The following is a 19237-nucleotide window of genomic DNA, read 5'->3' on the forward strand; positions in this document are numbered from 1 at the left end:
ACCTCGGAAATTTGGCGTTTTGTACGCTCTGTACCTAATGAAGTAAATAATAAAAAATTTTATATTTCTAATGTGTTTATGAAAAAATAAATGATTGTACAGTATTCTAGGGTAACCAAGCAACAAATTAAAGCAAAAAAATAAAAATTGATTATTTTTAAATTTTTTGGGTAAATGGCCGGCCCCCTTAACCAACAAATACTATATTGTCATTTCGCAGTTTGCGATTTACATATTAAAATAGATCACTACAAGGAGAGCAAGTTAATTTGCTCGTTTTTATATCTAAGCATTTTGTTTTTTTATAGAGCGTAAAGCATTGATTGAATTTATCCGGTAGAAGGAAACAGCATGATCTGTTCAAGTAATGAAAGCTCTCACATCCAATAACATCACATTAACCTCCACTCCAATACCGGTATAAAACGGATTAGGTAGGTAAGTGAAAAGTGATATAGCATCTCTCATTTGTATAATACCCCTCAGTTCTTATAACAAAGATCACTTCTATATCTCAAAGTGATAATTTAAAACTATCACTCTTGGGTATTTAAGGACTATTTCATATGCATTTCCGTACTCTACGTGTTTATGACACATTAACAAGATTTAGAATGTTTTGAAACGCATCTATAAAATAGTGGTGAATATGTATGTTTTAATAATGAACCTTGCCTTACGGAATGCGATTTAAAATTACTTATTATCGGTTATTAAATGACCTATTCTCCTATTCAAATTACTATAGTTTTAGTTTGTTTTCTGAATGTATTGTTAATAATAAAATTAATATTCTAGGCAGATCCTTCTTAAACAAGTGTCCTCATCTGTCCATCAACCTGAGCGATACTCTTTATAGAATGTTCCTAGAGACATGAAACTTGAGATATTTATGCCCTAGACAAATCTTTATTAATTTAAGGTCAACATATCAAAGAGGAACCCATTCGTCCTCAATCCTTCTGTACTATAATTTCATATTTCAAATTTTTGTATACGCTTTCATTCTAACCTCAACAAAAACTATGTAATTCTAATGTAAAGTTTCCATATTGATTTCAAGAAAATTCTAACTTATGTGCATATATGATACAATGCAACTTGGCTTTCGGCTCCTAGAATGTTAATTATTGTTATTTAGTTGATAACTCTGTTATCAGTTATGTATTACTGTGAAATTCTAATCAATTCCAACTAACCATTTTTCAATATTTCAATAAAAGCTTTTCGTAATTTTGTTATTCATTAAGAAATTTATAAGATTTAAATTTGAGATATTTTAAGCCAAAGATGTTTGTAGAATATGTGTTGCAGCGGTAACTTCGATAGAGCAACATTTAACACTGAGAGGCGTGATTCAGGTTTATTTGATTTATTTTTAGACACTTAACTAGTTCTTATATTAATTGCTTAGAAGGAACCGTAAATTAAGCGTGGTTTAGTATAGATTAGTGGTGAAGCGGAAACACTAAGTTGGCTACGGGCCAGAGTACCTTGTTTTAGGCCTTATTGTTGGATCAGCACTTACTGATGGTAGGCCTAATTATGTTCTGTACATAAAGTAGTAATGGTGGAAAGTTTAGATTCTAGCTTATATAACGTTTTTCAACTCACGCATTTGTTTAATACTGTTAATTATTGAATAAAGTAACATAATACTTATGAGTACAACCAATGTATACTCGGTCTCCTGAATCATCATACGTTTCCTCTAATCAATATGAAGGACTATTACTACAGTTACCAAGTTTTTAGTTCTCATCGACGATTAAGTTTATGTAGTATATAAAGTTATATTATATATTTAAGTTTATATATTATATACAGTACAAGACTCTTTCGCATCCCAGCCGATGAAACCAAACCTTCACGTAGTATCAAAAACATAGAGAGACCTTTGAGAATCATTAATCATTATTGTCCTCATATTTTGCTCATAAAATGATTATTTAATTCAGTATAATGGTTATAATGTAAAAAGTAAATATACACAGATTACGTAATGGAATGTTTAGTCTATATGAGAAGAATACAGTTTATTATTTATAATTACACAAGTCTTCCAAATACATTTTAGTATATAAAATTTCCTTTATCCTAGAATACCTATTCAAGTAACCAAAAATATTGAACAAAAACATTTATTTTAATATACATAATTTAATTAAAAACAATATGATAAAATATATTCACTAAATTTTCCGATTTTAGTTCATCAGGATAACGCGTTTTCTGATATTCTCCTCACGTATTAATAAATTATGGAAACTAAACTCAAAATCCACTTCTTTGTGAGTGGTAATTGATGGGATATCTTTGTTATCAATAGTCAGCTCGTTCCCCAGTATATTGGTATCTGATAGAAGCTTAACAAACACAACACGGGTAAGGTCAATACAGTACAATGTTGTCAATATTGACTACAGAGGTAAATAGAATCAACACAAGTTGCCACCTAACGCTACCACTACCCTAGACTTACTGACTTGCAATTTCATAGTGTAATTACAAAGTGTAATTGATATCATTAGTGTATGATTTACTTTCGATTAAATAATATAAAGCGTTTTAAATTACAAAAACAAATATTATTTTTTATTAAACTTCACTTATAACTACTTACAGTTTTCCTTATTAATGCCTTACAAAATATTTTAAATGGCATCAGAGACCTCATTGAAAAGGGCTGATGTCTGAAGTGATAAGTATTGAACAAACACGACAAAGACGAGCGATAAAGAAAGTCTGTAACAAAACATGACGTTAGATTGAAGGAAAATAAATAAAGAAAGGAAAATTTGTAAATTATCGCGATCTTGTTTTTCTAAAGCGCTCTTGCTTAAGAGTTTCTCAATAGCTTAATTTTGCTAGAGAACACCCCTATCCGCCGCTGCTCACAGTTGCTGGCTTTTATCTTATCATCAGTACAGAAAATTCAGGCATACAAAAAAATGTGGATACTTTTATTTCTTATGGTATAAATAGTTAAAGAGAAGCAGGTTGAAATTTAAAGCGTTCAGTAACTATACCCTGTTTTACAGCAATAATAATAATCTGTTCGGTTATATGAATACCAAAATAATTCCAACTTTAATTTACTTAATTAATAAAATATATCCTGAAATATAAATATTATAAATGGGAAAGTAACGTTGTTTGTTTTTCTTTCATGTGTACTCAACTATTTAATCGATTGTACTGAAAATTTACATATGCATTTTATGGTCCCTGTGATGAATATTTCGAAAAGCCTTCCGGCCTACGCTCCCTGGTCACTGAATTCTGAGTACGAACAAATTTATTTCTAAATGTTTAACTTTTTCGTATTGAAATACAAAATCACCTGCCACATTAACACTTTGATTGCTAATCTGTAGTATTCATAAATTATATGTTACAAAGTGTATAACACTGCGTTTCTAAGCTTGAAATGTAACACATTTTCCTTCACTGTGATGTGTGTTTTTTGCTTTTAACGTTTACGCAGTGCCTGGGTTCATTTTCGCCGATGTAGAATGCATACTGTTTCGGGTATGATTCCTTTCTTTTCTTTTTTTAGTAGCAGACCATGTCCGCTCGCAATAATGTTTATATGCTTAGTAGAGCGTCTGTTGTGGTTAACACATTAGCTACTGTACAGAGATCGTCTAGGTATAATACATACAGTTAAAGATAATTGTAACATAAAACGAAAGTGGATTGTTCTAGAAACACCCTTGCTGAACTTTTGGGCTGATTGTAATTTATTAAATATTAATCAAATATTTTGTATTTTATTGTGAGGTATGTACCTCACTAGAATACAGTGCCATTTCGATCACTACTTTGCAATGTAATTTCTTGTGGTTTTTGTTGGGTACGTATGTCTTTGGAGTAACTTGGAATCCCGATCACTACTTCACAATTTAATGTCTTGGGATTTTGGTTGGGTACGTATCTCATTGGAGTAACTTGGAATCCCGATTACTACTTCACAATGTAATGTCTTGGGATTTTGGTTGGGTACGTATCTCATTGGAGTAACTTGGAATCCCGATCACTACTTTACAATGTAATGTCTTGGGATTTTGGTTGGGTACGTATCTCATTGGAGTAACTTGGAATCCCGATCACTACTTCACAATGTAATGTCTTGGGATTTTGGTTGGGTACGTATCTCATTGGAGTAACTTGGAATCCCGATCACTACTTTACAATGTAATGTCTTGGGATTTTGGTTGGGTACGTATCTCATTGGAGTAACTTGGAATCCCGATTACTACTTCACAATGTAATGTCTTGAAATTTCTGTTGGCTACGTATCTCATTGGAGTAACTTGGAATCCCGATCATTAATACTTCACAATGTAATGTCTTGGGATTTTGGTTGGGTACGTATCTCATTGGAGTAACTTGGAATCCCGATCACTACTTCACAATGTAATGTCTTGAAATTTCTGTTGGGTACGTATCTCATTGGAGTAACTTGGAATCCCGATTACTACTTCACAATGTAATGCCTTGAAATTTCTGTTGGGTACGTATCTCATTGGAGTAACTTGGAATCCCGATCACTACTTCACAATGTAATGTCTTGGGATTTTGGTTTGGTACGTATCTCATTGGAGTAACGTTCAATCATTACTTCATAATGTAATGTATTTTGATTTTGGTTTGGTGCGTATTTCATTGTATCTTCTCCACGTGCACTTTGGTGCCATATAATAAAACAGTTTCTTGAGGATCACTTTCAGACAAACTGTTATATATCAAATATTTCACATGCACAAAAATTTGTTACAGTATAATACGTCACCACTCTTGATTTAATATCCTTTAATTTCCAAACATAAAATAACATTTTAAAATCTACATAAAATCCTCTAAGCTATGGCGTTCATAAGGTATAATCCTGTACAGTCTTAAGGTGGAAATGTTCCTAAATATTGTCAACTATAAATTAATAAACATTCTGTCTACCAAAATCTCACTACTATCATATTGGAGTACAATTAAATTGATAAAGGTGATTTATTGATTTCACGATGAATGTAACTCAACATCAAAAAACGTTTTTACAGGTCTACCCCTCTTTTTCGTGGTGCCATGGGTGTTTGTTAGAGCCTTGCTTGAGGATACACTCTGCTGGACCACCAATGAGAATTCCTACTTCTTTCAGCTGATCAAAGGCCCCACCACTGCCTCTATCCTCGTAAACAAAAAGTTATTTCAGTATGCTACGTAGAGTCATAACATAAATGGTGCTTATTTTGAACATGTGTATTGAAATTTAAAATCTAGTCTATTCCTCAGGTGAATAACTAATCTAACATATTACTATAATCAAATGATTAAACCAACCATATCAAAGCGGTAACACATTTATAAATCCCAAGACAGACAAAGCAAGTGTCTCAACCGTTAGCATACTATTGCTAAAACATACACTTAGTACGTTCACGACGACGTGTACCCCATCGGGTACAAACGATCTTTCACAACTGTCCCCGTGTACCAGAATGGATACACACCGGGGTTTTTAAAGAGCATTGTGCGCCCGATGAGTTACACGTTGCTATGCATTTCATTATTGCGTTTTTATCGTTTGCCTGTCTTGGAGGTTTATTCAATTTTATCCTGCGCTTAAATGAATAACTCAGACTATCGTGTACCTCGTACCCCTTGGAGAACACAGAGAAAAATTTAAAATGCATAATGAAATGAATGTTTTTTGTGCCAAATTTCGAAACCTACCTTTCTCACTGTTCTTATACGTTTGAAGTAAAAAAAAAATTATTACGGCTTTTTGCCATTATTTTTGAAAATTTGACGGTAAATAACAAAGTCCGACAAAATGCTGACAACGTGAACGCATTTCAAAATGACACTAACTGATATAAACTGAACATAAATACAAGCCACAAAGGTTATCTCAGAATAGCCAAAAATAGGAAATCTATCATTGGCCAGTGGTAAATGGTGGAACACCTTTATGTTTCAGTTTAGTTTATATTATTTTAGTGTTGGTATTATTAAAGCACCTTTTATGGATTGTGTTTCCAAGAAACCGACACTCATCATGTTGGTTATTATTCCTCATTTATGTGTGTACAAACACTTTAGTAGTCTACTCAATTTATTGAAGTGAAAACTTCTTTAGGCGCGTTGAGCGTTTTGGTAGAGGGTAAAATCCTCGGTTCGCGTCACCGACATGCTAATGATACTAACCTGCATGAAAAAGTCAGTCTCGCTGTGTTTTTGATTATCCGTAGACTTGGCCGCGGACTACTAAACTGCATGAAAAAGTCAGTCTCGCTGTGTTAAAACTGTCCCGGCGGAGTATGAAAAACAGACTGCGAAAATCAGTGACCTTTACGGCTTCCTCTCGCGATTTAAAAGTGAAGCCAATGTCGTACAATTCTGTAAGATGTGTCAAATTAAAGCTCTTAATATTGGCAATCTATTGGTTACATTTTTAAATATTAAAAAAATTTCGAAATAATTTTGATTATTGTTTACATTTTACATAGCGTTTACAATGACAAGAAAAAAATAGTAAGCGAGGATTTTTTTTTGTTTTTGGTCAGACAAAATTTGTCAGCGAGAAAGTTGTGTGAAAATAGATGAATATTTTTTTTTGTAATTTATCATTTTTTTATTGGAAGTTTAGTTTAGCCTGTAGTAGCGTATGAAGTGATGAGTGAACGTTTCTGCCGGAACTGTAGTTGGCGCATTGGCTCACTGATACCGTATTAACTCAATAAATTAGTTTATTGTGCAATAAAAATACCTTTACGAAAGAACCAAGTTAATTTAATTAATTTATTAGTTTTAAAAATATTGTGGGTTTAATTGTTATTGCAATTATATACTTTATCCGTAGCAATAACTGTATTATTTACAACGGTGTTCAACTCACTGTTGTTCATCACTCGGTGTTTACTCACTTGTATTCTATGTTTAACTAACTATTAATATTGAGCAATTACAACATATTTTTATACAGATAAATGAATAATGAAAACAACGAATATATTTTTAAACATTTTTAATATTTGTACGAATATTTGTATTTAAAATTTAGCATTATTCATTTAAATTATGTTTTTAATATTTAACCTCTTCATCATGAAATGAGTATTATTACGGCATAAGATTTATCTTAATAGCGTGGTAAAATAGATTTCTAGTTATTTGATAATATTTTTTCGTGGATTTTAAAATTGGAAAATTAAAAACGCGTCGTCACATTTACAATTACAGATGTACTGCTACTATAACGTATTGTTAATTACTCTCAACTTAATAGTTCCGTTTTCACTTCTATCGGCAGTCCCACGACTGCTACTGTTTTTTTTTATATAATTTATTATCAGTGAAGATTATTCAAAGGCGTAGGAATTAGATTGCAGGTTTAAAAAAGCTATATGATTTTGTTTTTATCACTAGCATGGGAAATGTTTGGAAAATATCGCTCAGTTGGGTGTTATAGTATAAATAATTGATTTAATATGTTTTATATTTGTATGTAAATATTAGGCACTATGAAATAATATGTCATTTTAAATTTCGTATGATTAGTTCTTTTTCAACTTTAAATCTACTCCTTCTATATTTATAGAAGTCCCCACAGTACATAGTGTATAATAGGGCAATACTAATTAGGTAAATGGGTTTCCCACAGAGTAATGAGAGTAATAATATAAATATACCCACGAAATATTTTCCCAAACGTGCTGTGTTTAAACCACAACTAAATCTTATACAGGCAGATTTGTTGCTCCATAGAGACTAAACCACTCTAATGATGATATCTTTTATACAATTCTCTGGTGCTTTGGTCTTTAGTTTTATACGTTTAAGCAGGTTTATGGTCTCTGAGAGGCTATAATATTATATTTATGTAATTCATAACTATGTTTCTGTTTATAAAAAGTATTTTGAGAATTATTCCTTTAGCCCACTACACCGAGTATCTAAAAGATTTAATTTCCTACATATCTGCTTTTTGGGTATTTCTCCTTTAATGAAACGTGTATAAAAACACACCCATATATTTTAATTTTATACATCAGAACAAAATTTCAGAGAAACTTAGCATGTTCTACAGCTAAATCACACACATATAAATATATATATATATATATACTATATATATATATATATATATATATATATCAGTGCTTGGTTACCGCGAATAGACGTATTGTCTTCTGTATTCTTTACTTCATTACAATTAATTAGTTCTTTCACTAAGTGTTTATTAAGTGTAAGTCATAGAGAGACTACACTTAATAAACACCTGTTTCCTGTTTATGAGGTTAGTACATAACATATTTGTTATAAATTAGATTTATACATATAAAAACTTTTGTTTCCTTTAAGAGATTTTAGTTGTTATTAGTTTATTTATCCAACTAATGAATTGATCACATTTTACATTACAAAATTTAGTTTTACTGGCTGAATATTTTGTCACCTAACTATAGAAAATGCCGATAAACATTTACCCTTACAATCCATAAAGTGTCTAAAAATAACTTTTAACAGTTCAGAGTTATTTATGAAAATGGCGTAAATATAGGCCTTCCTTTGTGCTTCTTCACCCGTGTTGTATTTAATGGGCCTGAACGCCATCTTCTAACAAGGTATATAGCTGAATGAGTTGGCAGGAATAGAATTTACTTGCCTTGCATTGGCTCTTCAGTAATGGCATCTACTAGGATAATATCAAGATTACGTATAACTCTAACACTTGCATCAGCTGTAAAGGATTCTCTTTACAAATTATGTTGCACAGACCAGTGTACAATATATTTTTCATTGAGTAATGATTTGGATTAAATTGACTAAAACATTTCAGTTGATAATAAGTTAATTAATAACTGTCATTGAACACATTATTAATAGTAATTTATTCATCGTGTATGGCATCACAGCACAAAATCCGCGTATAATTTAGATACTAATAATCACATTTCCGAATCCTTAATTCACTTTACCTTGGTGAGTATTTAAAGAAAACATGTAGATTCGTAGGTCCCAGAAACCTACTTCAGTCAAAAATCGTTTATCTAGTTCAGGTCTATATAGTATTTGCTGTTCTATAGTTGATTTTATCTCTTTTCTCTAACTAAAAAAAAAGTATAGACCCAAGTAGATCTGAGAAACCTATTTCGACAAATAAGCGTCTACCTTCGGTTCTTCTTATCTGCTTCCGGTCTAAGGTTTTTAGTGAAAAGTCTCAACTTCCGGTTGTGCCTTACCAATACCATAGCTAGTTTGGTGCTTTGCTTTTGATTAAACCAAAGTGCGATGAAACCCACATAAACATATCGTCTCTCCCCACCACATGTACACGTGCAATAAAGATCTTTTTAGTCTATTTGATTAAAAAATCTGTTAGTGATTTATATAATATACTCCTTAAAAGTAAATACATGTTCAAAATTTATCTCCGAATTGTGAGTAGTAACAACAAAATAATATTCTAATTTCAATAACATTTTACTATTACAGGTGAACCTAATCCTCTTCATCAACATAGTGAGGGTGCTTATGTCCAAACTGCAAGCTTCTATCTGCGAGGAGACCAGGAGATTCAGGTACAGGTGAGAATGGTCCAATAGCAACACCCTGACCAGTTCCTTTCGTTGGTCCTTTGTTGAGCATATATCTTAATGATGTCTATCAACTTAGTAATGAGGTAGCTATTTTAGAGTCCTACTCTCTTTGCAAGTAGAACAGGATTCAGTTCCTTCCTTTTGTTCTGTTATTAGAGTTACATTCGGTATTTAAGTCCTAATATCTATCAATTTACAAATTATGTATCAGTATTAAGCAAGGTTTTCTATCTACGAATTGAACAGAAGACTCAGGTAGAGATAAGAATAGTCCAGTAACCCTTCACTGATCAGTCCCTTTCGTTGGTACTGTTGTTAGAACTGAACGTCCTATTTAAATTAAAATAATATCTATCAAATTAGTGATTATTTAACTATCTAGTGTTTCTTTATCTGCGAGGGAGGTCAGGACACTCGTCAATGATCCATTACTACGAACTGTTTCCTTCGTTAAGGTATAGTAAAGGATTTATAATTCATAGTTTAATCATAAAAATTCTCATGAAACTGCAAACTCTAGTAGCCGAGCAAACAGCCTGTTTTTCTTAAAATTTATAGAGAAAAACTTTCCTATACATATTTACAGTTATCCAGGCTTGTTTTGGAGAACAATCGAAATAGGAAAACTTACATAGAGTTAAAATGTTAAGTTTTTCTCATAATTAATATTTCCTGACTTTATGCACTTAAATAGTCATACTGATAAATAAAGTTATATCATTGCCAGAGAATTAAACAACCAGAGTGAAAGCCCATTATGTTGATTTTCTGTATCTAGTTTAGCTGACACTGATTTAAATTTATTTACAAGTCTCATAATTGGTTTTAGAAAGTAAGGCAAAGATAAATATATAATTTTTCTGAACATCAGCAATGTTAAGTAAAAACTTTTGTATTATTTTTGTTCCAAACAAGCTATTCATGTTTCTCAGTCTCGAGCCACTAAACCATTCACTATGCTGTGACATTTAAACAATATGACATCATTATTTATAAGTTTTTGCGTTGACCTGAACTAGTAAAAAAGTTACCAGTTGTGCTGTAATAAAATGGAAAAATATTATAAATAAGCCCTTAATGGCTTTAACAGTATATGATATATTTCTTAAATTATACAATTATATTTTCGAGAAACTAATGATTCAGGTATATGTGATAGTGCACCACTTTTTCATTTAAAGTATTTAAACAATCATAATGAAAGTATGAAGACTTAAAGTTAAGTACTCAAAACCTGCATAAGGTGGAGGCTTTCCGCACTATCTGTTCCCTTGTCCGATTTTATTGCGGTAACACAATTAAAATGAGATGAAAAGTTCAGTGGTGTACCACGAAATACTGCAACATCATAGAAGATGCTACTCTTGGACAAAGGGAGATATCATCATAATAAAACTTTTTCTCTTTTAGTGAAGCTGAAAATGGTTTCATCAAGATCTTTAGCTTTCAAAGAAATTGATTAAATTACATTTTAAAAGAAACATAAATTAAAGTTAAAACATACAGTAGTTGGCAATTCGCCTTTTTATTTCCGGTTAGTTCTGTAACAGAGAAAAGCAACTGAAGCAAATCCATTATGTTTTGGTTGAAGTTACCAGACTATATAGCACTAAGCACTATAAGTAACTGAGGCACCATAAAGCACGTCAGATTATACTGCTGCAAACATACTTTACTGACCTAATTTGTACATATCAGTTCCATATCTTTCATGTCATAGGTACCAATCAATCCCCAACTTATATATTGAAATGTGGTGATAAATCTATTTCATGATAATACTTAAAACAAAATTATATATAATTTGTATACAGGGCAATACCAGGATTTAATTGTTAATGAACATTGACTCACAAAATGTATGATTAGATTTTTTTGTAATTAACTGTTTTGGTAGCATATATGTTTAAATGAGCAAACTAAGATACCATCGGAAGGTCAAATACCTGTCAAACACCTCTTAATATTTATTACATTTATATACGTGGCAATAGGCTCATTCAATATATGTACTTAGCTTAACCATCTGTTTCCAGTGTAAAAACAGGATGTTAGTTAATTACTTTAAACCATTTTAACTGGTGACACTATATAAATATATTTAGAGGCTTAGACAAGAATTTAAAATTACATAACTGTAAAAAAAGGAGTATTTAGCTCAACATTTAAATAAAATAAAAAAAAGATTGATTATCTTTAAACATGCTAAATTTTAAATTAAGTATATTATAATCAAATTAAGTTATCGTTTATTGCAGTTGATAAACAGTAATAACAAAAACACCAAGATCTCTGGTGCAATTATGGTTTATAAGATGATGATTGCTATTGGAAATATACCCGACTAATGGAATTTCATTCAATACCAATAAACGTTTATTAAGACACACTTATAAGCTTAAAAAATCTTTAATACCGAATGAAACCTAACCGTTCGGCCCTAATGTCGTTTGTACGCCTATTATGAATGCTAGAATTAATTATCTGTAGCCTACTTTTTTAATATATGACTCTTGAGAGATTGATTTATTCCTTTACATCGAAGTTAATAAAAACTATTTCTTATCAGTGATTAAAGCATTATTTTATATCGCCATATTTGTATTATTTAATATCCTTATAAGCAGCTTTTGGAAGCCAACTCCTATGTCATAAAATATCTTTCAAACAGCCTTTCTATAAAATATATATTTTGAAAATTTTGTTACTTTTTATAGTTGAATTAAAGACAGAAGGGTATTGAGACCCGGCAGCGATGGCCGAGGTTCGGGGCTCTTCGGGACCGGTCGGCTACAGTGTTGCCAAGTTTTTCTGTCTGACTAGATCATCCACAGCGTTCACATCAACCGCTTCTAGGTAGGGGTGTTTCGCAGCGGAAATATGTGGACACATTTATCAAAGCGATAAATTAATAGCGTTCGTTGTTTTGAGAATTGTTATTTTATAAGTAATTTAGTCAGAAATCAAAACCTAGTAAAGGATTTTTACTGAAACCACGAGTGTATTATTGAAATATACATAGGCCTAATAATAATAATTTGAATATGGTACATTTTACTGTTATTAATAGTAACCTTCAAAACACCAAGGAGTATAGTAAAACGAAATAAATTTATATTCGTTAAGTAAATGCAAGTCTGCAAAGTTATATTTATTTACTCAGTCTTATCAGTCTTAGCAAATCCATTGAAATGACCACTGTGCCGCGGTCAAAAATCAACTTAAAAACAAATAAAGATAATGTAGTTTGGACCTGATAAAGCTCGTTTTAGGATAGTATTTTTAAGCAATAAAAAGGTATCCTGTTAAAACCGTTATATGATAATAAAATTGTTAATTGTTCAGTCTAAACTTAAATTGCTAGGGTGACCAAAATGCAAAATTTGCGACTAGGGTGTCAATCTGACTATGATATGAAATTTCCTTCAGTGTGACTTTTTTCGATAAACTTAATGTAATCTAATTACTTGACAAAAATCTGTAAAAATATTTCGAAACTTGTTATATTTTTAATTTATTACTAAATGTTACTAACTGTAAACCACAGATTTGTGATGAAGGATGTTTTTTTTTTAATTTTCTTATCATTTAATTTTGGAAATCAATTTGATATATAGAAAACGTGGATTTATTTACAAAATGTAAGATTTAGTGAGTCGATTATTTTTATTTGTCTTGTAATTTTTTCAGTTATTTTTCAATAGCGCCCATTTTATAATCGGTTAAAACCTCTTTGGAAATTACTTTTATTTCTGAGTAAATTAAATACTAAACAGTACATATACAAAAAGCCAACTGACTTTGCTGCACAGTTTAACCAGGAAATAATTATTGCCATTAAAATGCATTTAACAAATTTTATTAGTAACATGTAAGGTGTAATATTTACCAATCATTACAAGCTATCAATCAATACGGCTTTTTACAGTTCATCGAAGTCCAACACTCTTTCTGCCTCCGGAGAGAGAGGGAAAATACCACTCACGTTACTGCCGCGTTCTTCCTCTTCATTGTCGCTGCTGTCACTGTCCGAATCCTCTTCACTGGAGCTGTCATTGCCGATGTTTATTACCATCTGCTCAACGGAGTCTTCCATCAACCCTTCATTTTTCCAAGCATCTAGGATTATATTCTTCATGTGGTCTACTACCTTCTTCCAATCAGACTCTGTTACACGGTCTAACCCCTCTTTCGTCAACTGTAATATTTCAGTTATGTTAAATTTCCTGTTGCTTCTTGCAACATATTCCTTTACTTGAGCCCAGATTAATTCTTTAGGATTGAAGTGACAGTGAGCGAGGGCCTCGTTAGGTTTGGAAGTAAAGCATCTTGAAACCATTTTGAAAATACTTTGTGGTTCGTCTCTCCATGATACTCGTTTGGTTTTTCTTTGATGTAAAAAGTAATGCACAGTTAGGAATAAATCCAGCAGAGTTGCCAGCATGCAAAAGAATTATCCTCCCCCCTTTTCCAATGGGAACAGGAAACGTACCTTCAACAGAATCATCATTCCATCCAATTTTTTACAGTGCCCAGAATTTACCCAAGTTCCATCAAGCCAAACTATTTCCTCAAAATTTAAATCTTTTATTTCTCTAAGAAATCTGCACCTCCAAGCAATGATGTCTCTTCTTTCCATTAATATTTTACGGCTGCCAAATTTCTTGTGTTTGAAACCCAATCTCTTCAATATAATGGCAACAGATGATTTGCTTCCACGAAAAAGATCTGCTTCTGCAAGACTTACTTGTAGCTTCCTTACTGTGGGATACTCTCTTCTTACGAAGAATCCGTAGTCATGGCGGCGGATGGCATCTTTTTGAAAGGCGTCTAGCTCCGTAACAGGCTTAAACCTCGAATATTTCTTATCGGGAGTGTTCAGTTTCAAGCCACTCTGTTCACTTTGTATTTTCTCCTTTCCAATTCTGACAACTGTATTTTTTCCTATCTCCAAAGCCGCACCAGTTCTTTTCGATAACTTTTTCTACTGGAAGTATCGGTCCATTGTTAATTTTCTCTCGCTGGAAGTAGTCTCTCACTCAACAAAACCAACTCCCGGGATTGGCCTCGCAATGGAACGCCTTTTTCCCCATCCTTGGTGTAAGGCACACTTATTCACGCGAGTGCGGGGCCTACCGCGTTTTTTATCACTATTTTCAGTGCACTGAGACATGGTACGGAATTAACAGTAATTAAATAATGTTTGTCACAAAAATGTAACACAGAAAGTACGTGCGTACACTTGTCTTTCAAATAAGGTTTAGTCTTGAAAAAGACACACTTGTCCACGAAACACACAGAAGCGCAATAACACCACACGAAACAACATACATAACCAACAACCAATTACTTAATGAAGCACGGTTTGCTACTGCGCATCACCCAGCTGATACCTACCGGATGACAGGTACAACAGAGGAGACGTGACAACGCTGCCTCCGTCGAAAAGGAAAGTGCTCGCCTGTGATTGGTGGAGCGGTAGGGCGAGCCTTCGTGAGGCAGTTCGGCTGTCTTCGGTCGAGCTCGTCCCAATACCCTTCTATCTTTAATTCAACTATAGTTACATTTATTTGTTTATTCAATCCTACATATAATATTATAATGTGTTTTACTAATTACCAAACACTCTTTATATTGTACAAACCAATTCCAATGAGTTATTTTATATAACTCATTTGCTGTTGTTGAAATCTAGTACTACTTCGAGCCATTTCAACCTTACCTAACCAAAATATGTCTATCCTATTCCCTTTGACTACTTGTCTGTTGCCATGGCAACCACTACAGTCCACCCTGTGCAGGAGGTGGGCTAAGTCAACGCTGGTGCTGGTGCCGCTGTTTGGTGTCCACTATGTCGTGTTCCTCACCATTTCCTACCTGGGCATCAAAGGCAAGGTAGAGCTTATTTGGCTGTTCATTGACCAGCTGTTCGCCTCCTTCCAGGTAACATGTCATCAGCTATGCAACTTTAGAGATCTTAAAACAAGATTACTTCTAATCAAAAAATATGGAAAGGTCGAATAAACTTTAAGGTTTTCAAAATTAAAATATTTCTATAGAGTTAAGGCCAAGATACGATTTTGTAAACAAATGTAAAATAAATGTTTATATATACATAAAATCAGATACCATCTTTGTATATGTTCTAAGTATCATCTAAAACATTTTTACTATCATAAAATTTATTTAGTTCACATTGAAAAAATGCTGTTACTTAATTAAAGGCTTTATATTATTTCGGTGATACTGGACATACGCAGTAATAAAACAGCTATAAAAACCAAAAAGCTGTATATGATTGAAACCAAAAACTCAAATTTTTGACAACAATTAATAAGTGAATCCCTTGAAGTGAACAATAATGAAAAAATACACAAAAATTACAATATCAGAATTATCGAAAAGCTAAACAACCTGCAATAAAGAAGCTATGTATTTGTAACAATGACTGATCAGATTGTTTGAGGTTCAGCCAATCAACGTAAAGTCCGTCCCTTTACATTGCCTTTATAAGCGGGTGTACTTCACTGGCCATGCCAGTTTTGGTTTAACAACTGTTGTCTGAAGATCGAGCCTAATGGAAGAGCGGAAATAATTATACATTTTAATATTGTTTGCAATGTTTTACAGGGTAAATACGCATGTTGCAATAACGATATTGGCCAAGTAATATCAGTCAGTACCTGTGTTATAAATACTTAAAACATTTTGTCTTGATTTTTCTAATACAGGATGTTTAAAACCTATAGTCATTTACTTAAATTATTGTTAGAAAAATGAAATATTTGAGATTTTTAGTCTTTATACACCTCATGAAGTTTGCTAAAAAAAACTGTTTAAGTTGTTTTAGAACATTTCGATGCGTAAAACGAAAAAATTTTTACTACACCATATTTATTTCGCATAGCTTTTACTACTCATATAATGTTAAATAATTGATATTCTTTATTTCTCCAATAATATTCATCGGTTGTAGTGTATTATTAATATATCTTTTAATTTTTAAGAGAATCCTGCTAACTTGAAGTCTTATCTATCTATGAAACTAATACTGTTTTTACCATCACTGAATTTGAATCTGAATCCCTCTTATTAAATCTTAAAAGGTAGTCATTAAACTATTCTATTCGCAGTCCGTGGTTCTCCAGTTAAAAACTTAGATTGATATCTAAATGTGTTTTTTTAAGTAGTGATTATCACGAGTAATTGTTATTTGTTTGTACTTTGCATCTTATCCACAATTATTCCTACATTCCTTGAATTAAAATCACTTATTTCAGCTTCTTTGATAATAGTAACTGTCTATATTAATATCCAAATGTAATAATATGTGAATTTCTCCCCAACACTTCCTTGTTTATGTTCCCATCACATATCATGATTGTACGCGTTTAGTGAACAATTTAAATATATCATTCTTCAAAAAGGTCCTTAAAAACTTATTCCTCTCTGTTAAAAATAACTATTAAAATTTAAGCATTGCAAAAAGAGAATATTAAAAGCGTGGCACATATATTGTTTACGGCGATATGTATAGAAAAATCTTAAATTAAGTATGGGATAGACTCAAAGGTATTATAAATCCCAATAAAAAGAGAAATAATTTTGATCTTTTGCTACAATAATTTTGATTACACGCTTTTAAAACACTATTTAGTTATTCTTGTAAGAAAGGGAAATCTTTCAAAAGTTCCAATGAGGTATGGTATAGCTTTTTAAAACATATTTGAATAAGTCAGTCTTATATTAAGCAATAGGATGTATTTGTAGTGAAAAAAGTAATGGAATTCATTTGACTTGTAAAAGTTTATCTTAAGTAATTCTCATAAGCGAAGAAAATAAAGGATATGCAAAGTGATCGATCGTAAGTCTTGTAACAGTATGAATATCAGTGATAAGTTGTTCTGAAAATATATCTATGCTCGCTCTATTCTTACGTAATGTCACCTTATTTTGTAACGCTATGTATGCTGTACATTTTGATGAGACGGTCAATCATTATACAAGCTAGAGGTCACGTTATGAGATCAAATCTAACATTTTCAGTCGATCTTTTTTATTTTCCGTCTGATAACATCTTATCTTCTAATTATGCATTTATAGTAATATTTCTTTATAAAACGAGTTGTAAATGTATTGAGTTATGATATGATGAGGTGGTGGGGAAGTCGGCCCAGTTGTAAAATGTTAGTTTTAAATAACAGCTTAACAGTATAAATAATAAATCATGTTCTTAGTTGATTTTATTATTTTTTTTTTCTTTGCATAAATAATAATTTTTTTTTAAGTTTTTATTCCACGATAAATAACAACGCCAAAAACACATTCATATGAACGTTCTAGTGAATGTTACTTTTATAACCCAAGGAATAAGTCTGATACGGACGCTGATTCTGAGCATCGTGAAGAAGACCCAACCACAGATCAAGCCATAGAGAATCCGTGCAAACTGTTCGGGAAGTTCCTCAGAGCGATGCCCTTACGTTTCCTGGAAATTTTTTTCAGAAGAAACCATTCCACACTTACATTACGTGTCTTAAATTCATCTCAAGACGCATGAACCAGTATAAATAGTTATTAGATGATAAGAGAACCAACTGAGAAAGCCCTTTACGTTTAGCATTAGTTTACAATCCCCCCCGGCCTCCCGTTGTAAACCCTCCCAATCAGACTACATCTCTTAGTATTTTATACCAAATGTATTGTTCCAAAATAAACAAAATTATAGTCTTTTTTTGATCACTTATCATTGCAATTTGGCGAGTCATATTCAGATACAACAATGGTAGATATGTTCTACACGAGTGGACCCTCCTCAGGACTGCTAGAGGGTGTAACCTCCAACGGAATTATTTTTATATAATATAGATTTTTGTTTTTCCAAAGTAGTGTTAACCTTCTAACTAGTTAGTACCTACGATTAGAACTGGGTACAGCAAAAACCGATACACATACAGCATATCACTAACCACAAACGTTGAGATAGAGGGGTGAAAAGAACAGGTCAATCTTTAGTGCGGAGGATGGCTGCTGGAGTGAGCGCCGCTTCTTTAATGATTCAAGGGTTTTAAAAACTTACACATGAAGAAGTATGAATTTTAATGGGAGAACAGGCCTTCCCTTCTTTCCAAGCTGACGTGACTGAAATGATGGCCGTTATCTCTTCATATGCCAATCTTGACAGGAGATGGTCCTTATGATCACACTTCCAAATGCTGAATATCTTTCACTACAGATGCAAGTACCAAGTTCCTGTTAGGACTAAGAACAATGAAGAGTTTCCTCAACTTCTTGTTTTAAGTAGTCTAACCAATACATCTCTTACTACCACTAAATTAACTTTACTGTCAACAGGGGTTTTCTTTGTGGCAATCCTCTACTGTCTACTGAACGGTTGAGGTCCGCACTGAGTTTGGGGCCCAAGAAGTGGCGACGTCTATCTTGGGGTTCGAGGGGCTGCCGACCACCGCGCCTCCCTCCCTCTCAACTCCCTCCAGCCGCCCTGCCAAGCGATCCTATTTGGGCACGGTCTTCAGCCGACGCCGTCGCCGCTTCCGCTCCCACGAGAAACGGCTACAAGAGAGGAAGTAGGAACTTCTGTTTTTGGCAATGTCGTCATTAATCATGGGTCAAAT

At 32.6% G+C, this 19237-nt stretch overlaps 1 protein-coding gene across 1 annotated transcript; it reads left to right on the plus strand.

Annotated features, from left to right (window-relative positions):
* Nucleotides 1–3515: 3515 nt before the first annotated feature.
* LOC124372551 (secretin receptor-like) lies at nt 3516–19189 on the plus strand (the record flags this gene model as incomplete). Its single annotated transcript, XM_046830951.1, has 5 exons — nt 3516–3531; nt 5061–5191; nt 9499–9590; nt 15404–15545; nt 19002–19189. Coding segments are annotated over exons 1-5 (569 nt in total), but the record flags the coding sequence as incomplete, so codon positions are not given.
* Nucleotides 19190–19237: the final 48 nt, after the last annotated feature.

Source organism: Homalodisca vitripennis, unplaced genomic scaffold, assembly GCF_021130785.1.
Source record: "Homalodisca vitripennis isolate AUS2020 unplaced genomic scaffold, UT_GWSS_2.1 ScUCBcl_3461;HRSCAF=9008, whole genome shotgun sequence".
Lineage (NCBI taxonomy): Eukaryota > Metazoa > Arthropoda > Insecta > Hemiptera > Cicadellidae > Homalodisca > Homalodisca vitripennis.